The following is a 27,093-nucleotide window of genomic DNA, read 5'->3' as shown; positions in this document are numbered from 1 at the left end:
TGAGTAGAGTAGTGAGTAGAGTAGTGAGTAGAGTAGTGAGTAGAGTAGTGAGTAGAGTAGTGAGTAGAGTAGTGTGTAGAGTAGTGTGTAGAGTAGTGAGTAGTGAGTGCAGAGTAGTGAGTAGTGAGTAGAGTAGTGAGTGCAGAGTAGTGAGTAGAGTAGTGAGTAGAGTAGTGAGTAGAGTAGTGTGGTGAGTAGTGAGTGCAGAGTAGTGAGTAGTGAGTGCAGAGTAGTGAGTAGTGAGTGCAGAGTAGTGAGTAGTGAGTAGAGTAGTGCGTTGAGTAGTGAGTAGAGTAGTGAGTAGAGAGTGCAGAGTAGTGAGCAGTGAGTGCAGAGTAGTGAGCAGTGAGTGCAGAGTAGTGAGTAGAGTAGTGAGTAGTGAGTAGAGTAGTGAGTAGAGTAGTGAGTAGAGTAGTGAGTGCAGAGTAGTGAGTAGAGTAGTGAGTAGAGTGAGTAGAGTAGTGAGTAGAGTAGTGAGTAGTGAGTATAGTGAGTTGAGTAGTGAGTAGAGTAGTGAGTAGAGTAGTGTGCAGAGTAGTGAGTAGTGAGTGCAGAGTAGTGAGTAGTGAGTGCAGAGTAGTGAGTAGTGAGTGCAGAGTAGTGAGTAGAGTAGTGAGAGAAGTAGTGAGTAGAGTAGTGAGGTGAGTAGTGAGTAGTGAGTGCAGAGTAGTGAGTAGAGTAGTCATTAGTGAGTAGAGTAGTGAGTAGAGTAGTGAGTAGTGAGTAGAGTAGTGAGTAGAAAGTAGTGAGTAGAGTAGTGAGTAGTGAGTAGAGTAGTGAGTGGAGAGTAGTGAGTAGTGAGCAGAGTAGTGAGTAGTGAGCAGAGTAGTGAGTAGTGAGCAGAGTAGTGAGTGCAGAGTAGTGAGTAGTGAGTAGAGTAGTGAGTAGAGTAGTGAGTAGAGTAGTGAGTAGTGTAGTGAGTAGTGTAGTGAGTAGAGTAGTGAGTAGAGTATTGAGTAGAGTAGTAAGTAGAGTAGTGAGGTGAGTAGAGTAGTGAGTAGTGAGCAGAGTAGTGAGTAGTGAGTGCAGAGTAGTGATTAGTGAGTAGAGTAGTGAGTAGAGTAGTGAGTAGAAAGTAGTGAGTAGAGTAGTGAGTAGAGTAGTGAGTAGTGGGTAGAGTAGTGGGTAGAGTAGTGGGTAGAGTAGTGGGTAGAGTAGTGAGTAGAGTAGTGAGTAGAGTAGTGAGTAGAGTAGTGGGTAGAGTAGTGAGTAGAGTAGTGAGTAGAGTAGTGAGTGCAGAGTAGTGAGTAGAGTAGTGAGTGCAGAGTAGTGAGTGCAGAGTAGTGAGTAGAGTAGTGAGTGCAGAGTAGTGAGTAGTGAGTGCAGAGTAGTGAGTAGTGAGTGCAGAGTTGTGAGTAGAGTAGTGAGTAGGGAGTAGAGTAGTGAGGTGAGTAGAGTAGAGTAGTGAGTAAAGTAGTGAGTGCAGAGAAGTGAGTAGTGAGTAGAGAAGTGAGTAGTGAGTAGAGTAGTGAGTAGTGAGTAGAGTAGTGAGGTGAGTAGTGAGTGCAGAGTAGTGAGTATAGTAGTCCGTAGTGAGTAGAGTAGTGAGTAGAGTAGTGAGGTGAGTAGAGTAGTGAGTAAAGTAGTGAGTGCAGAGTAGTGAGTAGAGAAGTGAGTAGTGAGTAGAGAAGTGAGTAGTGAGTAGAGTAGTGAGTAGTGAGTAGAGTAGTGAGTAGAGAGTAAAGTAGTGAGTGCAGAGTAGTGAGTAGAGAAGTGAGTAGTGAGTAGAGTAGTGAGTGGAGAGTAGTGAGTGGAGAGTAGTGAGTGGAGAGTAGTGAGTAGAGTAGTGAGTAGTGAGAAGAGTAGTGAGTAGTGAGTGCAGAGTAGTGAGTAGAGTAGTGAGTAGAGTAGTGAGTAGAGTAGTGAGTAGTGAGTAGAGTAGTGAGTAGTGAGTAGAGTAGTGAGTAGTGAGTGCAGAGTAGTGAGTAGAGTAGAGTAGTGAGTAGGACATCACAGGCAGCAGCTGTGCAAGCTTCTTACACTCACAAGGAGACCACAGGCAGCTGAGTTGCAAGCTTCTCCCACTCACAAGAAGGACATCACAAACAGCAGCGGTGCAAGCTTCTCACACTCACAAGAAGGACATCACAAACAGCAGCGGTGCAAGCTTCTCACACTCACAAGGAGACCACAGGCAGCTGAGGTGCAAGCTTCTCCCACTCACAAGAAGGACATCACAAGCAGCAGCGGTGCAAGCTTCTCACACTCACAAGAACGACATCACAGGCAGCAGCAGTGCAAGCTACTTACACTCACAAGGAGACGACAGGCAGCAGAGGTGCAAGCTTCTCACACTCGCAAGAACGACATCACAAGCAGCAGTGGTGCAAGCTTCCCTTACACACTCACAGCAGGTACTGTGCCAAGGCAGCAGCAGCAACAGAGCAAGAGTCCCTTACAAAGAACAGGCACAGCACAGAGATGCACAATGCAATCTTCTCATACTCACAGGCAGCAGCGGTGCAAGCTTCTCACACTCACACGAAGGACATCACAGGCAGCAGCTGTGCAAGCTTCTCACACTCACAAGGAGACCACAGGCAGCTGAGGTGCAAGCTTCTCCCACTCACAAGAAGGACATCACAAGCAGCAGCGGTGCAAGCTTCTCACACTCACAAGAACGACATCACAGGCAGCAGCAGTGCAAGCTTCTTACACTCACAAGGAGACCACAGGCAGCTGAGGTGCAAGCTTCTCCCACTCACAAGAAGGACATCACAAGCAGCAGCGGTGCAAGCTTCCCTCACACACTCACAGCAGGTACTGTGCCAAGGCAGCAGCAGCAACAGAGCAAGAGTCCCTTATAAAGAACAGGCACAGCACAGAGATGCACAATGCAATCTTCTCATACTCACAGGCAGCAGCTGTGCAAGCTTCTCACACTCACAAGAACGACATCACAGGCAGCAGCAGTGCAAGCTTCTTACACTCACAAGAAGGACATCACAGGCAGCAGAGGTGCAAGCTTCTTACACTCACAAGGAGACCACAGGCAGCAGAGGTGCAAGCTTCTTACACTCACAAGGAGACTACAGGCAGCAGAGGTGCAAGCTTCTCACACTCACAAGAAGGACAACACAGGCAGTAACGGTGCAATATTCTCACACTCACAAGGAGATCACTGGCAGTACACACCACATGAACACACTCCATAACACATAGCAACAATACATTGGCATTTACAATGCCATTAGCTCAAACTCAAATAAATCCGAGCCCGATTGCATTTCTAATGCTTGTTCTTCTGTGTAGCAGAGCAGAGCAGGACTGGTTCCCCGATCGTGAGAAGAAGGGTAAATAGATAAGTAAGAGCAAAGACAAGAGGTCTTAGCACCAAAAGGCCAAGCTATTTGATTTAGCAATTTTTTTGACACTTGCATGTGAACATGTGCGCCATGATGGGTGCAGACACATGCTAAGTAATCTTGCAATGAGTTTCCTATAAAAGACAACCCATTCCAAGATGGCAGCAGTTGCATATATGCGTCATGCTGTATGTGTGCCTATGCCTTGAGACAAGTGCGTTGGCATACATTGTGACACATACGAGCCATCTGTGTTTGAACAGTAAATTTGAATGCTTTAAAAAAGTGAAAAGCAAGTGTGTGTGAGACAAGCAGCACAGTAGCAGTTTGCAGCTTGTAGGCCCCTGCAAAAATAAATAAATAAATAAATACAAAATTAATTGAGGAGTGGGACAAGGATTGTGAGGTGGAAGAGAGCATGAAAAGGAGATCAGGAATAAGAAAATGCGGGGCAGAGGAAAAACACATGCACTTTCATAGAATGCGTACTGCAAAATGAACAAACATTGTCAAAGCCACTAGGTCTGACCTTAATTTGCTAACTCATAAATGCACAAATGCAAACAGAATATTTCTGATGTTTCTGAAATACTTGTCCCTTTCTGTATTTCCATAGTCTGTGTCCTGTTTTTGATTACCTAAAGTGATGATGTCGCTTTTTACTCCCTAAGATTGTAGTTCTCAGGTCATTCAGCCAAGCAACCTTGGGAAATAAAAAAGGGCACAGAAATCTCAGAAAGAGCAAGGTTACATAAGATGCAGCAAAAATAGGCATTTGTGTATGCTTGTGTTTGCATGTATTAGCACATTAAAGACTGACCTATTCACCTTATCATTGCTTGTTTTCATTGAAAATGGCAATGCCCCATTACCTTCCACTGCCGGGTAGGATAGCCCGTGAATTTAGGAAGGCAGGTCACATTAGAGCAAGATGTTATGAGTTATAGTAGTTGGGTCTAAGAAGAAGCTAGGAAGAACGCAACCCCAAATGTCTTGCCTCCGTTTTTATCACCCTTTGAATCGAGGCAGGGGCAGCAATATCAATATTACAAATAAAGGAGTTAGAATAAACATAAATGCTTGAGTTGAGGGACTATCTTGGCTTCGTCTGACCCAAGATAACCCCATGGGCGAGAAGAGGGAAGGGTATTGGTGTCTGAGAATGGCAGCTGCAGCTTTTTCTTTTAAACCACATAATTATGAGATAAATTCTCAGAAAATGTCTTGCTGTGCTCCAACAACCTATCTTTTGGTTTGGACGGCGCAAATGGATTGTTCCACAGACAATTATCTTCAAGATGCAATAGACCAAATGAGTATTTTACTAGAAGTAGACATGTGTGAGATGATTTAAAAAAATTAAATGAAAAAGATTTATATCTGTATGAGAGACTAGATAATTATTTGAGGTGAGTGAGTACCCACCTCAAGGAATAATCACAACTTTTGTCAGGATGAACCCACAAAGTCCCTAAATTAACGAGCTCAAACCTCTGGTAGCTATTGCCGAGCAGATAGGTTTAACTTAGGGCAATGTGTAAAGTCTTTATGCGGTGTTAAAAGAGACAAAGTTGAAATGTAAAACAATAAAAATTACCAAACAAGTAAAAAGAATAGAGAACAATGTAATACATGAAATGACAAAATCAATAAGGGGAACTGGAGATATGAATTATTAAGGTTGTAGGTAGGAATAGTGCCAGTAATAGTCAATAGTAGCAGTAGGCTTGAACCTAGGTGCAATTTGACACGGACTATGGAGGAGCGTGTGCCGCATACACCAACCAGGTTCGCCCTGGTCAATGATTTTATCCTTCTGATTTCAGTCCTTTAAATCCTAATCCACCACAGGAGTACACTTCTAAAAAAAAAACAGAACCTCAGGGTAGACACTTAGAGACTAAGAGGGTGTCAGGGAGAGGCCAAAGAGCAGAGTCCTTCAGGGCTTTTCTCAGGTTGCAGACAACAGATCAGGTCTCTTTTGATTTTCCTCATGCCCAAGAGCATTCTGACGTAGGTGCCTGGAGACACCACATTTAGGCATGGCATTAGCTTGAGGGTGGGAATGACTTCTGTCAACGCCCTAATCAAAGGGGCAAAAGTTCCTGGGGCAACCCTACACTCTTTTGACATTTTTAAGATGACAAAAATACACTTTGCTCTGAGGGCAGGAAATGTGAGGTTTAGGGAGTGTACTGTGGTAATCCTAGTATCCTCCCGCATCTAACACTAAAATCCAGTTTGAGGCAATCTCTATCTCCACAGTAAACCCAGAGACAGACATCTGGTAGAAGAAAGCAGGGTTTTCCAGGAACCAGACAGTAGATACACAAGAATGTTCAAGTGTGCCACCAGAGTTATATGTAAACCAAGCACACATGTCACACAGGATTTGACATTCAAGTAGGATGTGACACTGTGATATTAAAAAAGTTGCTCACAACCCCACCCTGCATATTCTGTGAGGTTCAAAGGAGTCAGCTCTGCCTATTCAAGTCTGCACCTCACACTTTTCTCACACCTGTTCAAATGCTAATTACTGGCTAGCAGTAGTCAGAGTGCAAATGCAAATTTAACACCAAGGAACTTCAAGCAGGGAAAAGGTAGCTTTCAAAAAGTTACTTTTCTCTAATATTTATTAAACATTTGACCTCACCTTTGAGTTGGATTCTTAAAAACTATTAAAAATAGTTGCTTATTTTTTAAGCTAGCTCCAGCCTAGAGATACAAGATTTGGATTTTGATCTGAACTCTAGTTTTCTACATAGGACAGGTTGTCTGCCACAGTAAAAAATAGCTTTTGGGTGCTAGTCAGTGTAAGGACGTTAACATTAAATTTCGGCAAGTCCTACTTTTGTATACCATGCACCCTTCCTTGAGGACAATGAGGCGTACATAGGGGTGACATTAATATTAAAAGGGGAGGTTTCGACCTGTCAATAGAGTTTATTTTGAAAGGCTGAATTGCAGTTTTCACAATGCTACAGTCAGGCTATATCGGTAGGTCTGAAGCAATGTTTACATTGTCTCTGTAGCAAATTACATTATAGGTGCTGCACTCCTCTAGGGATATTGAACTTAAAAGTTCTGGGTACCCTTTGTACGATACAATAGGGACTTAGGTTGAGCACTGACACTTTGTCACTTGTTAGCAGGGTTAAAGTGCATAGGGTTCGAACACCAGCAAAATCATAGGGTCCAGCAAAAGGTAAAATATTTAGGTGACCAAGAAGAAAAAAGGTAGACTTCCTACAATCAGTGTGGCAACCATTTTGTGCAGCAGTCATCATCTTTAACCTAGTAAAAAGGGGTTTTAAAAATACATGTGATTTTACATTTTTTTTAAATCAAGAAATCAATCAAATAAAATGTAAACATAGTAATTCATTTTTATCAAGACATATTATGGCAATGTCAAATATAAGATAAAGTTAATGTTTATTACAATTAAATATTTAAAATATTAATGCAATACAGTTATGTCGAATTACAAAATGAAAATCTTCTGCTTTCTGGCAAACCGGTGAAACCCAATGTTCATTTAAATGGCCAATAACACCCATCCAAGATGCTCATCATTTTAAAAAATAACCAGCTGCCAACATGATAGTTCAGTAAATACAAGTATGTGCAGCATGCTCGAAGATATTTTGGTGATAAAAAAAAAAAGTAGCTTTACAAATATGGGGCAGTACAGCACCGCCAGAGGAGGGCATCATGATTATGGTCTTTCCCTATTAAACAAAAAAGAAAATAAGCTAAAATCCTTGCATCTGACTTAATGTTAAAATATTTTAAAACTTTTTTTCCCCTAAAAAATGATAGATATTATATCAAAGGTAATGAAAATGTGTGGCATAACCGTCACATAGTATTTATATACGGCAAGGCACCAGGTCAAACAGAGTATGAATGATGCCATCCGAGAGATTTCCTAACCTTCTGTCTGGAAGCATGGAATTTTTGCAAGGGCAACCAACTGCTCACATCACGCCTGTGCTGCTACTGGGAAACAGCCATAACAACGCATGCCTTACATCACATGCCTTTACAACGCAGTCGTTACAACAACGCATTGTTACAATGCGAACCATTACATCGCAAGTTGTTTCAACGACTTGCTGTAGGGGTGCGCACTGGTGTTGGGGGGAATGTATGACATTCTTCTGCATTCTGTCCATCAATTGTTGTTTTTGCATTTGCCACCCCGAGTGGGATGGGTATGCTCAGACGTGAGTCCCAAGCTCTCCATACCACTGGAGTCAAGCTATCCAGGCTGATGACGGCTGATAGCCAGAAACCGGTCCTTGGATGCTTGATTCCTGTCCAGGAAAGACATGGCATGGCAGTTCGGGCTGGACTGTTCCCATGAGGCACAGGGTCAAGGCTGATTTGCATATGGCCATGTCTGACCTGGGGTGGTGTGGAGTGCAAAAAAACGATGGATTTAGGCCCAGATCTCTGTACTGGGGGGAATGTATGACATTGTTCTGCATTCTGTCCATCAATTGTTGTTTTTGCATTTGTCACCCCGAGTGGGATGGGTATGCTCAGACGTGAGTCCCATGCTCTCCACACCACTGGAGTCAAGCTATCCAGGCTGATGACGGCTGATAGCCAGAAACCGGTCCTTGGATGCTTGATTCCTGTCCAGGAAAGACATGGCTTGGCAGTTCGGGCTGGACTGTTCCCATGAGGCACAGGGTCAAGGCTGATTTGCATATGGCCATGTCTGACCTGGGGTGGTGTGGAGTGCAAAAAACGATGGATTTAGGCCCAGATCTCTGTACTGGGGGGAATGTATGACATTGTTCTGCATTCTGTCCATCAATTGTTGTTTTTGGATTTACAATCCAACACCTTCCCTGCTGTTGCACAAACTGGAGTAGGAATAATAAATTATACTATTCCTAAATCCAACGCGCCCCCTACAGCAAGTTGTTGAAATGACTTGCGTGTAATAGTTCACGTTGTAAAGGTATGCGATGTAAGGCATGCAAAGTAAAGGCTTATATTTGCTGCTATTGCCCACAGAATAATATGCTGAGTGTGCCAGCATAATTAGTGCTGGTGCTACGAGCTGCTGGTCTGAAAATTAAGCAGGTGTAGCTGTCACAATGTGCTGGGATTCTCGGTTATGGGTGGAACTATGGGTTGGGGAAAGGTAGATAACACTGGCAGCATTTTATTTAAGGCTGCTACAGGGGGAAAAGAGTCCCCTGATGTCTGCAGTGGAAGGGTGCAGCGAATATTATCAGAACATCTAGAGACCAAAATGTTCCTGGGTGGGACTAAGGGACAAACACATGAACAGGGAGGTAAAACAATTAATCAAGAGAAGACAACAATCATGAGCAAGTGGCGGAAGAAAAGTCCACTTTAAATATGTTATGTACTGTAAACACCCAGTCTAGCTATACACAGCTAAAGCTGACTGTAGCCGCAAACTAAGATTGAAAATCCCAAAAGTTCTGAATGGGCAGCACAAAAGCCATCACTTCTCTTTGCTCCCGTTTGTTGGGATTTCCATAATGATGCACAAAGGGCATACTGCTGAGCCCTGGTCTCTGGTGCAGCTGATGCATGATGAGACTGTACTGTGTGTGCAAAAGGATAACTACATGAGAGGAAATGCAGAATAAAGAAAAGGGGACATATTTTCCTTGAAGACTGGGAGAGAATTTAGAGTTTGACTGGGTGGTTATTGAATCGGTTCATAACCATTAAAGAAAAACACTGATCTCTGAGGACTGATCTTCCAATACACCCAGGCCTAAAACTAAAAAGAACTTGAACCTCACCCCAGACTCACTGTTTTGTTTGGTCTGTACATTGTATATTGTACCTACTTTGCACATGACTCTAGCCTCAATCTAACTGTCCAGGCAGTACAGAGCATTGATCCTAAATGTTCCCAACCCTCTACTGAACACACAGGTAGCATGGTAGGCTGATGCAGGAGAAATGGAAGTTAAGGAATGGCAGGAAGCAAAAATGGCAACAAGAGCGCTGGTCATACCTTCTATCCGTTGACCAATTCAATGCAATTATTTCCATTGGAACTATTACAGCCCGGAAAGGCTTTGGAAGATGGGCCAAGTGAGCAACACCCTCTGTGTTAGGTGAAAAGAGGCCACATACACCTTCTATTTATGTAGTCTGCGAATCCTCTCCCTCCCATTCAGAGATACTGAAAGAAGATACATGAGGCCCTCAGGCGCACTATAGCTACCCCATTTAAACTAGAACACAAGGTGGTGCCGCTGGGAATCATGGACGGTTGGGTAGGGAGCAAGGTCCGAGAGTTCTGGTGGGAGTGGGATTTATGGAGGCCAAAAAAAGACATTGTCCAGTATTGGCATAAAGATCGCCCACCACCAGTCGATGGATGGTATAGAGGTATGGATTATTGTGCTATGGCTAAGAAAGTGGTCTATAAGAGGAGAGGCTATGTGGAAAAATGCCATAAATTCTAGGGACTGGGGCTGAGTGGTCAACTACACTGTTAATTGAGAAGAGTGGTTTCACTCAGCAGTTTCCTTTTGTCTCTAGGAGTGCATGTAACTATAAGTGCTTGTCCCCATGACGTGTTATTTGCCATTGTGGTTATTTTAGTTTTGCAAAATAATAAATAAGTTAAATATATAAAAAAAGAAGTGGACAGTTACACAAGAATAATTTGCCTCACGTACACAGTTCTACACCTTAACACAGTTCACTGCTTGGCAGGAAGGATCATCAATTCATGAGATTCCAAGTCTTGCATAGAAATTACTAAAATCGCCTGGAATCCACCCTTTTAGGAAAAGGAAATCCAAAAATCTAAGTCCATTGCTGAATCTTTGCTATTGCTTCATTATCAAACGCTTTTTCCCTGGCCTCCTACACCTACAGTGTTTTCCCTCTAACTTCAAAGGACCCTTTACCTTGGGGGGTGGGGGGGGGGTTAAGCTGTCAACCCTCCCTTTTTCACTATTTCCTCGAATTCCTCCCCCAAACAAATAACAGACTCTCCTCTCACACTCCACTGTTTAACCCTGTCTGATCTCTTTCTCGATTACTCTTGCCCCCCCCCCACCAACCTGAACCCTGCAGGTCACCATTTCTCTGACCAGACATATTATCTAGATGTACTTCCCCATCTCCATCCCTCCTCAAGGCAGCCCCATCATTGTAAATAGAGGTATTTTAATGCAGTTTCTGATTCTATCTTCAGACCTCTAAGCCCTACAGTCTTGAGTATGTCTACGGCCTTCAGGACCCGCTAGTTCCTGTGTTGACCTTCCCATCCATCCTTATAGAAATCAGCCACCTAAGTGCCAGTCTGGAACTTTCTACTCTCAAATGGGTTCCTCTCTCTGCCCCTACCCATTAGACATCTCTGTTCTGTAATCAGCCCTGAGACCTTCCAGCGCCGAACGCCTGTGGAGCACAATGCAAAAGTAGCTTACAACAGATACACACATAAATGGGCCACTCTTTCATTTACTGACAATGTCCAGCAGAGAAGGATTAATCATGCAAGTTTTCCCCACCCAGCAAGGCGGCTCATGAGAGAAAAACAACTACTCATAAGACGGTGGTGTTTCCTCTGTAATTAAAGCCCTTAATTATGTCTTCTTGCCATCTGTTCTTTTTCTAACTGAAGTAATACTTTCTCTATTGTTCAGCATATTTAACTGTAGCAAAAAGACTCAAGCACAGTAATATAATGTTATAGGCCTGGTCCTGAAAAAGAGAAATTACGTTAATTTAATGAAGCTTCGTCCCACAATTTTCATAATATCTAAATTGTATTCCAGACCTTAATCAAAAAGCATGAATAGATGCACTAACGCTTGAGGTAAGGGTACATTATTTCGAAGTGATTTAAGAATAAATGTACTGCCAGTCACAGATGTAAAACCCACTATGGCACAGAGCTGGCAATGCTATTGCTGAACCTCATGGTTCTCCCAATCAAAATGACCAATTATGGACACTCCTAGCACAAGCTACAGCAAGTCTGAATGAAGTTTAACTACTTCAAGATCCTCCATCACTGAGGAGCCAGGTCGCGGACCAAGATGGCCGCTCGGACTCTCGGCTCCATCGGCCGCTGTCCCCCGCCACCACAACCAGCTTCCTAACCGGCGCCCTTGCAGTCCTCCCGCACGGCTGAGATGGAGCGGCGCGGATCCATGCGCGCCCGGGAGCTCTGACGGCTTCCCAGCTGGAGATACGTCGTCTCGATGTTTGCGGCCCGCCCCTCCCTGAAGCCGGGGTCTAGAGTGATGGCGCGCCCGGCCCTGAATGCAACAACAACGGCAAGTAGTGCGCCGGAAGTGCCGGTCTGGGGAGATGGAGTCTCGGATCTTGTCGATCTTTGCTGGCTACTCCCGCACGCTGCCACAGCAATGGTGATGCTTGCTCTGCTGCCTCTTGCGGTCGTGTAACGACAACCCCCCTCCCAGCCTGTGATTCTGTGCCGGTGTGCCCTGCGCAAACCGTACTGAACGGATATATCCTGTGTTATCCTGCGGGGGCCACGAAAATGGTGCGCTCAGACGCCTGCCTTGGGTTGACCTGGCGTGTCGGAGCTTTGCTGGAGGGCGCGACTGCCGCTACCGGGGGCGAGACGAAGGAACTGCGACTGGGGGATGTTATGGCGGCCATATCGGACTTGCATTTTGCCTTGCAACATCAGATGCAGACCGTGGGGAGCGCTCTGGATGCTATTGTGCGGGAGGATCGTTCAGGTGGTGTTGCTTTTGGCCTGATTGACGGATCACTAGATGCTGTGGGACAACTGCCGCCATTTCAGCTGTGGATTGATGGGATGCCTCTCCCTCTTCTCCCGGACTTGGTGTTATTGTACCAGATATCACGCATTGGGGACTTACAGTCGTGCAGGGTGCATTTACACATTGACTTTGCCTTCACATTGTTGTTCCCGCCCGGCTGTCGTGGGCGGTCCAACGGATTATCCTGGTCGCCCTGGTCTCCTGAAATACCCAAACTGGCGGATGGCCAGCTGGACTCTGTCTCTTCACTTGATCGTGCGGGCCAGGGCTGAGTGCTTTGGTGCTTTCTAGTGCTTCTTTGGCCGGTGAAAATGTGGGACAAGCTTATAATGGTATTACGTCTAGCCTCATGTGGCACTGTATGACTTGCATTATTGTATGTCAATTGTTTATTGTTCCCCAGTTTGCTCCGTGTGAAAATTGCGACAACTCATTAGTACTTGAAGGGGTTTCCGTGATGGACCGTGCGGGTTGGAGTTGAATTTGATTGGACATTGAAGCAATATTTCCTTTGTCTTTGTTGGGTTACATCTATGGGAGCGAGAGCCAGGCGTGGTTCTGAGTGTTTGACTTCTTTGTCTGCTGTATGCGGGACGGATTTGATGCTTCTGTGGTGCCGGGGGTCGGGCGGGGTGTTCTCCTTTTTGCTTGCCATTCCCCTACGAAATGTCTCTCGATTTGCTATACTTTGCTTAACGTTCTGGTACGGGGTGTTTGCTCTTTGCCGGGGGATGGGAGTCAGGGGGCTCTTATTGATTTGTTACGTTCTCCTCCTCCATCTTTTTTCCCTTCCTTGGGGTGTAGTTTAAGGGGCGACAGGCACGCTGCTAGTGGGGTTAGGTCGTAGCCATCGGCAGGGGTGTAGGGTGGGGGGTTATTTTTCTTTGTTATTTTCTATGACCTTTCTATTTCCCCTTTTCCTTCTTCACAAGAGATGTGTGCGTATTCTCCTGTTTTTTCCCTGCAGAGCATTCGGGTGTCCCATGTTTGCTCCGTATATCCTGTACTTCTGGTGGGCGGGTGTTGTTGATTGGTGATGGCTGTCGGTGCTGTCCAATGCTTGCTTTTGGTTCACGCTGCATTTGATTTTCTGTTGCTTATGACTGTAAACTATTTCGTACCTTAATTTGCCCGTCCACGACTGTGCTGTACTTCCTTCATTGACACCCGTTATGTCTATGTATATTTTCCTCTTGTGTCATAATAATAAAAAGATTTACAAAAAAAAAAAGATCCTCCATCACTGGTATTGAACTCCAGACACACTTTACAGGGCGGGCATTCTAGGTCACTTTGTTTGCTGAAGAGGTGTTGAGGCAGGTTGTGACCTCGCCCATGTCCTATGGTTCTGCCCAAGCAGGTCTCCTACTGGTCAGAGGTTGGGAGAACACTGAAGGACACTAACACACTTCCTCTTCAGACATCAGCTAGTCTTGCCATACTGCATGACTATATGTACTTCACAAACACCATACACCATCAAGGAAGGTGGCAGGCCATGGCCATGGTCAGTATACTGAGACACTGATGCTCACCCACACTCCCAACCAACGGATAGTGGATAGCCAAATTGTTTCGAATGGCAATCTGTAAGAAGGCCTTCCACAGACTGTAGGGCCAATGGTGATTTTCAAACAGGTACGTGTCCTGCTCTTTCAGGAAAAGAGAGCGTGGCTGGGATCATATGATGCTGGATTAGGGAAGATACCCACATGGGTAGATACCAGATAACCCCACGATTTCACACCCTACCTTAATATCTCAAATGCTTGCAATATTCTTTTATTTTGAACCTCTCACAGGGAAAACAGTTTCCCTATTCCTTACCCCACATTTAGGTAGCATACATCTAAGGGTTTAAAACATAGACCGAGGCCAGACCTTGTGTTGAATGGTGCTCTGGGTAATATGCATTAGGACCACATAGCCAAATACGCACCACATTACCCTTGAATTTTTTATACTGTTTAGCAAAACGTGTACTCTCTGACAGCTCTTGAGACTTCTATTACGCTTTACAGAATACTAGATAATGCTGGATTGACTAATCATAAAACTGATTATCGAAATCGAGCTCAAGCTTTATGCTGTTTCACAGTATTGTTCTGAAAAGGGCTGATATTGCGTCTCTTTCTATACATTGAGATTGCTCACTTGCCTGTATTGTTCTTTGTGTACACAGCCAGAAAACAGTTTAATGCTTACAGCTTAGAGTTCAGAGCTTACTGTCTGACTGTCATATTTGTTCTTCTGAAATGTTTGAAAATTCAGTAAAGGATCACTTAGAAAACAATGATTAAATGAACTGATGACTTAAAATGGGGTGCCTTCTGTAGTATTACATGTTCTGATTACTCTATCACCAACTGTTTGGATCAAACTGTGATAACCTGAGCTACCTGAACTGATCTGGCACACAATAATGAACTTGCTGGTAAATATTGTCTAAAATGACAGGTCCAAAATTAGCACTATTGGCAGATATGTATGCGATATTTACAACTTGTCTGGATGTTTTTGAGGACTAACTGGCTGAAACATGGTTTCTGTTGACATTACTGAACTAGTAACAAAATACTGCAGCAGACATTTATGTAAATTAATTGAACTGGTGCATTATCACTGGCACAGCAGCCCATCATTTCTCTAAATGCATTTAATGCTCTGGAGAGGAAAGAATGTCCAATTACTCAACACATTTTTCTTTAAGGAATGATTCTCCATTTTGTACATAAGGAGGCCATTTGTCCGTTTCCTAAAGTAGAATGGTGAACCATGTTTGGTTTCAGTGGCTGATATCAATATTGAAGGTTGCAAGATAACAGGAAGTCCTTGGAACAAAACCTTCATTATTTGGAAAAAGGTAATAGGTTCGAAAGGTTTTCATATTCAGAAATGACGACCATAAACTGAAAGTTTGTGACATATAGTCTCCACTGCATAACAAATCTGCAGTGGAAATTGCCTTTTGTACTACTCACAAGTGTTTCTGGTGTTTATCTGCTGTTATTAACTGCCGCAAGACTTTTTCAGCAAGGCTACTTTTGTGTGCTTACCATATACCCATTTTTTTTTAACTAACCACACGGGATTTAAAAAGATCAGATCTTGGTCTAGACCTATGCATTTATGACACATTTCAAAGAAGTATCTGGCGGTGCCTTTGTATAGCCTGACTCTCCAAGCCCAAGCTGACACTTTCCTGTTGTTATTATAACTTGTATAAAATTATAATTTAGACATACCTCCGTAGAGCCTTACCATGACTTTAATCCTCTAGACCAAATACAAAAGTAGTGTATGGAATAAACGTCTACTTCTCAAGCTATACTGTGTACATTCTCATGCAATGAAACCAAAGGTTTATGTCATTTAATGTGACAAATACACTTACCTGGACACCACAACTTCCAATGGATGTTCTTTCTTTATGAGATGTTGGAAATATTCTTCGATGGCCTGAGCAGTGAGGGCTCTCTTTATGTATGGATAATAAAGAGGGTGTCGGGCTATAACACCTGCAAGGTAGAGGACAGTAAGACAGATTTTAAGTTTTCAGTTGTGCTTTAGACACAATCCTTTATTGGACAAAGCGTCTTTAAAAAAACATTTCTCTTAAAAAATGAGAATGGTTTTGCCTCTAGTTCTCGATGGTTCGAGAGCCAGACAAAAGTATATAAAACACCTCATACAAGTACAGATGAGGCCAGGCACAAGGTGGCGGCAGAGATGGCTTTTGCCATGGAGAATGCTTTTGACTGCGTGGTGCAACAGTTTATCAGATAATTGACCAAAATGTAAGAATCCGTATGAAATCAAAGAGCTTCCTAGAAAAGCTTTACTTCCCCCTAACCTCAAGAATAAGAATAAATGAGGTATTTTATAGACAATTTCGGAAGTGAACAGGTGTGAGACAGAAGTGCCTTCGTTTCTGTTTACAATGGCCACAGAAAACTTAACCTACAATAAAAATGTAAATCGGATAGAGTAACTAGATAGGTAATGGATTTTTCATATTTGCTAATTAATTACTCCTGCATGTAATGAATAGGAGGCACACATTGCCAATGATCAGTGGGATTCCGAAAGATTTTGAGACCATACCAACAGATAAATTACATGGAGATAACATGGAGGGATTTTTATGGAGTTGAGGCCAGAAAAACAACCCAAAAATGTTATATCCCACACACCTACTTCAATAAATACTTTAAAATTCAGCACTGCTTTCGGCCTTTGGTACAAACATATCCATTGGTCAAACAAACACGCAATGGCAAAGTCAAAAGATCTAGTGTTGGGTGCGCCTTTTGAAAATAAAATCATAAAACAATCGCTAAAAGCAAAAATATCTTTTGGTCATAAATCTCCAGTTTTTATTTACTCAAAACGTTTAAAAAAAATTATGCTGTTTATTCCTGATCATAGCATAAAGACCGCAATTACCTCATTAGTCTTATCCAAGTGAGAATATTGCAATGGTCTCTACCTGAATACACAGGAAAAACACTTGAGAAAGCTCCAGACGGTGCAGAATGCAGCTGCCAGGCATCGCCTGGGTATTCCAAAGTTCCAATCAGTGGCTACGGACATTCATAATTTGCACTGGCTTCTAGTAATAAGTTGCATCACATTCAAGTCTTTATGCATCACCTATAAGGCATTGCACAACATAGGCCTGCAGTTTTCGAGGCGGTCTTTGAAGTGATACTACCCCAATAGACCCCTTCACTTGGAAGGGGCAAAACTTATGCTGCTACCCAGGATCCGGAAGGCCAACTGGGGTGACAGAAGCTTTATAGCAGGATCCATCTAGCTTTGGAATAGCCTACCGATCCGTGTAGGGGTCTTGCCTACTTTAATGGTCTTCAGGAAGGAACTTCAAACTTGGCTATTAAGTAACTAGGGCTGCCAAACACTGTCCTACTAAAGCAGCATGGAAAAGCAGCATGTCCTACTGCAGATTGATATATATGCCACGCTTCAGCCCCCAACCTCACGATCTAAGGATATTTGGTGTGTCTATCACCCATACCTACAACAGGTTCATGACACCTCACGAGCATCATCTCCAGAACCTCCAGAGGCCTCTGGGAGCCAAAAGGCCAGACCCCCCGATGCTGATCGATGCTCAGACATAGTAACATCACCCTCCTACATGTCCCTGTCACGGCTCCTACCCCAGAGGACGAATAACAAAGCTTTCCCACTATGACAGCCAGGATAAACCCCTTAAGATCACAAACTGATGGATCCCCATCCCCCCCGTAGCACTTTCCCCATGTTATAGATTGTTTTTTTTATACTTGTGATGATTTTAATCTCTGTATCGCATATGTTTTATTTTGATGCAGTCTGTATGTCAAATTCTTTTGCTTTTTAAATAAATCTTTTTTTTTACAGCAACTAGGGCTAGGCTAATTTACTAAGGAAGGATTGCTAGCCCCAAGACACCTTTGGTATTCGTGCACTTAATAAATCACTATAACATAACATAAGATCTTAATAGTGGGGTAGAGGGGCTGGTGTATTACCTGTAGAGAAAGGGGGCCTTTGCCAGTGCTCACTTCACATAAGTTGCTACCTGCCAGGCACCGGGAAACCTATTGGAGCTATGCTGCAAGGTAGTAAGTTTCGAAGGATGGCACCCTCAGCCCTTCCTGGCCCACTGGCAATTGGAGTTTATGGAGGGCCACTCATCGTCTCCCACTTCACACAGTAGGTCCCAAAGCATCTGGTCTAGATCCTGAAAAAAGCATAGGTGGGAAAACACAGGAATGTTGACGAAATAATCCAGGAGGAGGGCGATCATCTTTAATACAGCAATCCCGCCTGTAAGGGTGAGTGGCATCCTCTGCCAGAATCGTAATAGGAATTTGAGGGCTGTGAAAGCCCGCTGTAGGTGCCCTTGAACAGGTCCCTTTGGGAATGATATCCGATTCCTAGGTAGTGGAACACTGCTGTCGTCCAAGGTAGGGGGGGGCGTCACCCATGTGGATCACCTGTGGAGGTGCATCACGGCAGAGTGGGAAAGAGCACAATTTCCCGCAATATGAAATCAATTGTTGAAGAGGCACCTCTACCATTAAATGTGGGAAAAATGGGGCCTCTGATTGACAGATTCGATTTGCAAAGCCCATGTCACAGGAGAAGATAATATCATTCAAGAGTTCCCCGCATGAGGTATGTTCAAAATGCGTTAAACTAGTATCGCAATTCAGCATTATACCACATGTCCCCTGTTCTCCTCTTTTACATATGGAACAGTTAAAGTCCCCTCTCCATATAACAAAGACTTCTTTGGATCTCCCCCCCATCAAATATTTGATATCTGTACCCAATGCTTTCAACATTTCTTCAACTGCCTCCATGGGAGAATTATTGTAAAAGTTAACAATTATCAGGCAGAGTGCCTTATCAATATATATCTTAACCATGTGGTAGTGTCTATTATTGAACACTATCTCTATTTTCTCGCATTTAAACAGGTTTGATACATACGTACACAATCCCCCTTTAGCCCTACCATGTGCAGAGTTTATTGCTGGCGAGAATAGGGTTTTAAAACCGCATAGATGATATGCCTCCGTCGCCCAGGTTTCTTGAAGGCTCACTATATCGTAATTGTTTACAGTATTAATCCATATTTGATTGGACAATTTTGTTTTTAAACCTGCAATGTTCCAATACATTATCGACCATTTACCCATTTTAGCTAGTGGATCTACACAACCAAAGAGACCACTCTTCTCATTTAAATTTCCACACAGTATGTTCCCCAATGTAGCACTTTCCTTCAAAGCACCGGACTCTACAGGGTTAGATTCCCCAGATCTCATAGTTAGGACCTCCCTTGTACTATTCGCTCCTTCATGTATTCCCCCAACCACAGATATCACTTTTAAAAAATTAGGCGTCAAATTATCAATGGTGCCCTCTGTACTGAGTCAATCCACCCCCTCTAGCTCTGAGAGCATGTCAAAGTGATTGAACGTGGGGATATTAAACCTGGTTCTATGTCCAGCCATAGTACCTTTATGCAGGGTCCCAAAAGGATGAATATTTGGTGGCGCAGAGAAGGATGGGGGATAAAAGTAACTTAGGTCACAGGTATATATACCACCATCTCCTCTCTGATGATACCAATCACAGATGTGGCTAACCACCCGTCTGTCCCTAAAATTAACGATGATACAGTCCCCCTGTAGGTCCTTTACTCTGTGACCCACCCAGCTTACTCTTCTAACATATAGGATTTCTCCATGTATGTTTGGTGAGAGTGGTCTGTTCTTATTCAGCCAGTATGTTACCTTATTTTTTAGATCAGAATAGGTTTCTATTTTTTCACTATTTAACTCAGGGACACCAGATAACACTACTGTATATGGAGATGAATCTGGTGGTAGGTCAATGCGTGGGAATATTCTCTTTGACTTTACAACTGTAATAGGTTCCTTAATTGGATGTACAGCTTTATTAGCCTGTCCTGCGGCTCCTGGAACCTTGACCACATCGCTCACCCCAGCTTGCAGGCCCCCCACTTCAACCATCATAGTCCTATTCCCAGAAGTTTTATCAACCTGGCCACTTCCATTAGATAACGGGACAGTTGTGATCGCAGTGGGTGGAGATAAAGCGATCATACTGTTATGATCTCTAGGTCCATCACCACCCCCTTTTGTACCGCTTTGTCGCCATAAGTTGGCAGGGTATGCTCAGACGTGAGTCCCTTGCTCACTTTGCCACTGGATTCAAGCAAGCCTGGCTGAAGACGGCTGGAATGCCAGAAAACGGTCCTAGGAAGCTTGTTTACGGTCCAGGGAAGGCATGGCTTGGCAGTTCGGGCTGGACTGTTCCCATGAGGCACAGGGTCAGACTAATTTGCATATGGCCATGTCCGAACTGGGGTGGCAGAGTGGGCCAAAGAACGGTGATGGATTAAACCCAGATCTGTTGACTGGGTGTGAGTGTTTGATTGGTTCAGATGCTCCGTCCATCACCACCCCCTTTTGTACCGCATGATCTCTAGGTGGGTCTCTGATTGGATGTTGTCTTGCTATGCTCTGATTATTTATGCTATCTGCTAATTGCCTTAATGTATCAGAGCTGACTGTTGTTACTTGTTCTAAAGTCCCTAATTTATCCCTAATCTGTTTAATCCTCTCCAGAAGTGGTGCCATCAAGGATTTCATCAAGTGTTTAACTTTTTCCATAAAACACTCAAAAGATTGGGGTGGGGGAGATAAGGACTCTACCAGGCTTACCGCCGTTGCATTTGGCGAGAGAATGTTATCCAATGCAGATGTTATGGTCGGTACAGGTTGCGTCAATATAACTGTATTCTTTGAAGTTTTAGGTGTTTTTACTATTTTAGCTGTCTTAGGGCACCTGCCCTTCTTGTTGACCCCCTTCGCGTTTCCTACGTATCGTAGGACCTTGCCCTTGAGCTGTTTTTAGCAACTGTATATTTAAATTATTTTTAGCTATGGACCTTGTGGTGAACCGCGGTGTGGGCTCATTGGAAGTAATATCTAAGACCGATTCAGTACTCGAAACAATGGAACTGACCTCCCTAGTTGCATTTAGTTTTGACGACGCCTGAGGCAGTGGATCATTACTATTTCCCCCATTAGCATCAACGTGAGATGTTTCTTTACCTTGTTTTACTGGGGTAATAGCTGACATTATGGTGCCCAAGGAGGAAAGTTTGTTATAGAGAGGTTCTAATGACAGACGACGTTCTGTCATAGCTATTTCATGTTTCAGAACTGATGTGGCCCTAGTTATGAACGGATCCAATGTACCAGTGACACTCCCACCTGTTGCTACTTTCCTTCCTTTCCCTACATGTAACGCCATTTAACCTATCTGTGTATGCTAAAATGTTAAAATGTTACACAGTATTGAACATGTATCAAAGGCAGTAACAGGTATAAAGCGCAAACTGAAGTAAGCCAAACTATTAAAGAGTCTTACAAAAATGTCCAATACACCGATGTTCGGGGGATGGCCCAGCCCGGCCTCCTTGGCCTCTGACGGGCGCGGACGGGCCCGCCCTAGGCCCGTGCGCGTCCCGTGCTGCGGGAGTCCGGGGTCCGATTTAAGCGCCTCCTGGCGCTGCACTGTGACGCGCTGTTCCTGCGCCACAGAAGAATTCTGGGTAATGTAGTCCCCCCTGCTCAGTGCAGTAATGGCGGCCCTGGTACAGTGACAACAACCGCGCTAAACAACAAAAGCCCCCTGCCTGAGGCCAAGTGGGAGCAGGGCAGTGAGCAGCAATTCGGTAAGGGCAGCAGCAGGGCACAAGAAGTCAAGGCGTTATATCTCTCTATTTCTGTGCAACTTCTCTTCAAACCGAGGAACTGACCCACTAGGAGATTGCTGAGTAAAGCCAGTGGGTGAAAGCTTGAGTAGCTTAGTAGAGTACAGTGCCCCATACCAGTAAAAGTATGGTTTTAATTTTGTCAATTTCTTTTTAAGCAGAGTGACTTATAGTTATGGTCTTGAAGAAGCCATGAACCTCTTGGTCTATATAGGCAGAAACATGCTAACCAGATTATAGGATAGGGTAATATCCATATCCCTATCTCACTTAGCTTGTATTTAAGTCTATCAGTTGGGGGTACCAGAATAAAAGTTGTCCTCACCCACCAAGAGATACTTTTAAACTCGCACATTAGTCTTTTGTTTTGCAATCTGCCCCTCCCTCCCCTATCCGATAGAGGAAACTCATAGTTGGGATGAAAATAAAAAACTCCCTCTCCTCTTATGCGGGAGATTTGTAGCCCACACTGGGTACCTTGTGGTCCCAGTGTGAAGAGGCGACACTATGATGAAGCATGTCACCCTAGGGTGAGTGCGGGTTCTCGTCTTAACATAGCAGTGCTTTTGTTTTCACTTTTTCTTCTTTCTGTTGCGCTCTCTTTTCGTACTTACCATCCTTGTACATTAATGTGAGATAGATTGTGTGGAGGAGTACATTGGGTGGTGATAAATACTCCAATAAGACCCTTCTTTGTGAGACACCACTGGGCATGCGGTCATGTCAGATGTTTATGTGGAAGGGAAGAGGGGTCTGGGATGAACACCAGTCCTCTGTGCCCATATTGGTTCACAAAAGGGGGTAATTATGTGCGGTGGGAAAAAGAACAAAAGTTAACAAAACAACAATGCTGAAACAAGCATCACAGCTTACGGCTGAATGACATATGCCTACATTTGTTCAAAGAGCCGGTGCATAGAACGGGGGTGGTACCAGGTTACTGTCTGGTATCAGTAGATGTGGGGCGAAAGGCTGCAGATGTGCAATCTGAGTCATTGTTCAAGTAGGCAAATAGTCCATCTTTGGGTTTCCTTTGGCCACCTCATAACCAGAGGGGTGCCCCATAGTAGGGGTGAAATGGAGAAGGGAGAGGGTGGATGTCTCACGGTAAGGGGTAGCCCACAACCCCGGTTGAATACTAATGGTGAGTTGCCGTGAAGAGTTCCCGGGCGTCCACCCTCACAGCAAGGCTCTGCTGTGGCGCGATTATAAGCCCTTAAAGTTGAACGTCCGCAGACAGTGGCGTTATTTAGGGACCAGACAATAGCCCCTCGAGTCTCAAGGCCCCTATAGTCATCCTCACTCACAAAGATGCTGGAGTCTATGTGCTGAGGTGGTGAGGATTGTCGAAGGGCAAATGCTGCTTCTATGGCTAACTACTGGCTTTGGGGCAGTTCCTCCTGGGAAGGTACCCCGGGAAACCCTCCCCCCATACCTGCCCCATTGTTAGTTCCAGAGGCCTCTCTGACTTTTGGGACATGGCACATTGTTGTTAGTTGTTGGAGGCTCCATTAAAAGTGGGTCTTCACCCAGTCCCAAGCGGAGTCTGGTTCAGTAAAGAAGTGGGTTTGTTGGTCATGGATAATCCCCAGCTTTGCTGGAAACAGTAGGGAGTATTGAACGTTTAAGTCCTGAAGGCAGCGCTTCGCGGCCAGAAAGGAGGAATGTTGATATTGGGTCAGTATTGTATAGTTTGGGAATGTTGAAATCTGGCAGTTTGCGTGCTCGAGTGGAGCTGCTCGTCCCACCACTTGCAGGATACAGTCCCTATCTTTATTGTGAAGCAGTTTTGCAGCCACTGGGCTAGGGGGCTGTCCGGGTGGGCACCCAGTGCAACCTTTCTATTGAGAAATGAGGAAACACGAACTGAGCTGGTCACTCAAACCTCTAGGAAATCAATAATTGATCGGGATCACTCCATGCCATCCGGGAGGCCCACTAAGCGTATGTTGCTCCAATGAGCCCTTCCCTTTGTGTCTTCTGCACAGTGTTCTAGTCGCTGCACCCTTTTATGGAGGATTCACATGGTCTTTTCCTGATCGGTCAGCTGAGGTTTCATGTCTGTGATGATTTGCTCAGTTATAATGACTCTGGAGGCCAGTTCTCTCTGGTCCTCGCGGCGGAGTCCAAACTCCACCCGGATTTATGCTACGCGCAATTCGGCTGATGTGCATGATGCCTCAATGGCATGTAGGAAGGCACCTAGTTTAGAGGTGGGGTCTTGAGGGGGTGGAGGTAATGGGCCCCTTTATTCATGCTGGTCAAATGAGCAAAGCGTTGGTGAAGGTGGCCACAATTTTTCTTTGGTTGTTTTTTGTCTGCCCATATCATCTGATGTAGTGGCCATCGATTACCTCCCCGGGTTGCACCTGGCTGGGGTAGCCGCCTCTTCTACTGAGGAATGTCCCGGGTGGGTGCCAGGGAGGATCAACAGGAGCAGCCCACTCAGGTGAGACCCAGGGGCAGGGAAGTTCATTTGGATTGAGAGGTCCTACCTGGTAGCTGGGTCTGGGAGTCACTCAGAAGCGAGGGATGTCCCACTCCATGTGCAGTCAATCTCGGTTCGACATTGTGCGGGTTCTGTGTCAAGCGGCCTGTGGGGCATGTATACTGGGCATGCCTACTGGAAAAGTTAGTAGGATGCTCTGGTGGTGTCCCCTTCCCTCTTACCACTGGGGGCAGGGGGTTCTAGTCGGTGCACACAGTTGGCGTAACTGATGCAGTGGGTGTTCACTGCAGATCCCAGGTCACTGACCTTAAGTCGCCAGATGCCGTCTGAGTTGGGTGCCGACTGCCTGCCAAAGTGGCCATGGGTTCAGTCTCCCCACGTCACCAGTCTAGGAGATGGGCTCTCTTGCAGGGTTCAGAGTGGGAGCTTAGAGGCGAAAAAAGGAATTTTGAGTAGGTCGCAGTGGTCAGGTGCACCTCTCCGTTCTTCACAGGGGTCCCTCACCGCATACCGGCTGCAAACAAAACGAGTCCGCCGTGGCCATGTTGTGGTCGGGCTATGCCAGTGGTTTCTCACCATGAGTAGGTCGGGCCAGACTAGCTGTGCCCTCAAGGTGATGCAGGGAACTTGCGTGCAAACTACACAGCGATTTTGATTTGCACCTGGGACCATGGAGCTCAACCCTTGACGGCACGCAGTTACAGCCAGTGGAGGAAAAGGACGGTGTTCAGGCTGTTCGGGCAGCTAAGGGTTATTGCGGCCCAGGGAGCTCCCTTTACGGTGAAGGAGGGTGGTCCCTTGTGTGACAGCAGCTACTGGCTGGCTTGGGCCTCCATGTGGCCTTGTTAGTGGGCCCTAGTGTTGACGGGCTCCGGGCTGTTCTGTGGCGGCTCGTGTAATATGGCTGATGTCCCCCCTCACGATCTGCGATTTGGTGCCCAGCGGCACTGCGTCTCAGGCCACAGGGTGCTGCGGGACCCCCAGTCGGAAGAAACCCGGGAGAGGATCGGGCCACATTTGACTTGTGTCCCAGCTGCACTAGCTCCGTTGTGCCGGTCCGGGTCTCAGTGGCTTTAATGCGGGGGCTGGGCAGTGACTCAGTCAGCGTGATGATGCTTGTCCCCAGTGGCAAATCCCTCAAGGCTGCAGGCCAGGCTCCAGGGGCCACCATGTGGTCGCAAGGAAAAGGGTCCGACTGCCGCGATCGGCCCACTCAGCATGTCTTGTTGGTAACCCTTGGCCTCTCCGTGCTCGATGGCAGGTCTGGAGGTCTCCAGCTAACCGGAGCGCATTTATGTCACATATGATGGAGGGATTATAAAGGTTTGCTTTGCTGGAACTCTGCTAGCAGGAGTAGACCATCTTTGGCGACTAGGCCACACCCCCTCTAATACTCCTCTGTTTATACAGGAATGTTCCCTACATTGTAAATGGATGTATTCCTCTGCTCTGTCAGCTTAACTGCATGTGAAACTGGTATACTGACTCATTTTGGCTCTGGCATCCCACTAATCCAGCGTTTATTCAGAGGTCTTGGCCTGTCCTTGACAATAAGAGATCCAAGACCTGTCTTGTGAACTTGAGGGGCGCATCAAGCATGCCTTCCTAGAATACAGTGAACTAATGTCCAAGTCCTGTAGTGGTAGCAGAGTACAGTGTATTTGAATCTATCGTGTGACTAGGCATTTTTCCGTTGTTAGCGGAGTGCAGTCTACTGACCCCACACAAACTTCCAGTGTGTTCTGAAGACCAGAACCTAGCACTCGCATACTGTGTGCATGCACAGTCCAGGTGTAGCACATGTAATGCTGTAGGATTCTGTGTTTTCTGTGAATCTGACTAATGGCGCCAATGGGATCGATTTTGGATGTCCATGGTTTAGCATGGCACAAGATGGAGGATGAGGTTAATTTCCCTATTGAGTGGAAATGTATTGCCTACATTCTCGTGGCTGTTGGGTGGAGTCAAAGGCGCTAAAATGAGGAGGATGGAGACAGACTCTTTAGAAATTCCATGTTTGCATATGTTGGACGGTAGGAGTGAGGGATGGTACTGTAGTTCTAGTTGTTCAAGGTGAACAGGTTTCTAGGCAGAGCCAGCCCTTTTGTCTGTATCTAACTGCTGCTTCAGGAAAGTTGGTACAACTACAGGCAGGGATCTTTTACTTCATTGTGCCACTGCTTTGGATATTCTTGCTTGGATCCAGCCCCAGTGCTTCCTGCTGTAAGAACCATCACTTGCTGTGTCTGGCAAGCAGACTGGAAAGACATCTGAAAGAGAACTAACTCAAACCTGTTCTAAAGCTTCATACAGTAAATCCAGGCCTTTGAATGGAAAATGTGTGTACAAATGGGATCCAAAACACCCCACTTAGTTCTATTCCCAAGTTCTTCAAGATCAAGTAAGGGAGTGTGCATTACTAGGGCTGGAGTCTGCCTGGCAGCCAGCCTCCAAGAGGTGAGAGAACATCATCTGAAGTCTGTTGGAAATCCGAGGTCTGCTGGAGTAGCTGAGGATCTGCCTACGGAGCTAAGAAGCCTGCCTGCTGAGAGAGGGAAGAAGTGTGCTTGGCCTTGTGGTCCAGGGCTACCTGCATTTCCTGAGTGAACTATATTACAGCTGCACCAGAGTGAAGATTCGTGTCCTGCCTGGCAGTTCACCGTGGGCTTGAAATATTGGTACTGCTGCTGCAGAAAAAGAAGGTTGCACCCCAAACAAAAGTGTGATCACTGGTCTGCAGTCAGCCTAGAGAACTGCCACTGTGGAAGATTGATGTGACCGTGCAAACTTGCCCAGCAAACTCAGATTGGAACAAGGTAGCGGCTGTGGCCCCCGAGAAGAAAGGATCAGGGCCGTAAGAGAGGAAACACAGCCGATACTCATGGAACAGCCTGTTACTGCAATGCAACCAAGAGCAGATACATGTGGGGCTTGGTCTGCATAAGAAGACATAGATTGATGTGCATGGACTCGACCACCACACAGCACAGCTTAAGACTTTTCAACTAAGGGTTGACAAAGACACTGAGATGATTTGGTCCACTGCCTTGAGTTATCTACACTTGTGCCCAATCCTAGCTTAATCTGTATTGGCTGGAGATTGTAGAGGCAAAAAACGAACTACAGAGCAAAGGAGAGGACCGCTAGGTAGAAGGGTATGAAGTGCTTCACTGTTACATGTACCATGCTGTGTGGTCTTTAGTTTTGCGGCATGCTTAAAGCGCTCCTTTTTGT

General features: G+C 45.2%; 1 protein-coding gene across 1 annotated transcript in view; it reads right to left on the bottom strand.

Moving 5' to 3' along the window:
- Positions 1-27,093, bottom strand: part of LOC144819000 (uncharacterized) — a 752,739-nt gene that overhangs the window by 142,993 nt on the left and 582,653 nt on the right. The window contains exon 18 of the mRNA XM_078676962.1: positions 15,483-15,606. Coding sequence (XP_078533088.1) covers positions 15,483-15,606 — 124 coding nt within the window. The remainder of the gene's footprint in view (positions 1-15,482; positions 15,607-27,093) is intronic.

This window comes from Lissotriton helveticus, chromosome 2_1 (genome assembly GCF_964261635.1).
Source record: "Lissotriton helveticus chromosome 2_1, aLisHel1.1, whole genome shotgun sequence".
Classification (NCBI taxonomy): domain Eukaryota; kingdom Metazoa; phylum Chordata; class Amphibia; order Caudata; family Salamandridae; genus Lissotriton; species Lissotriton helveticus.
This window is presented reverse-complemented; position numbering and strand designations above follow the sequence as displayed.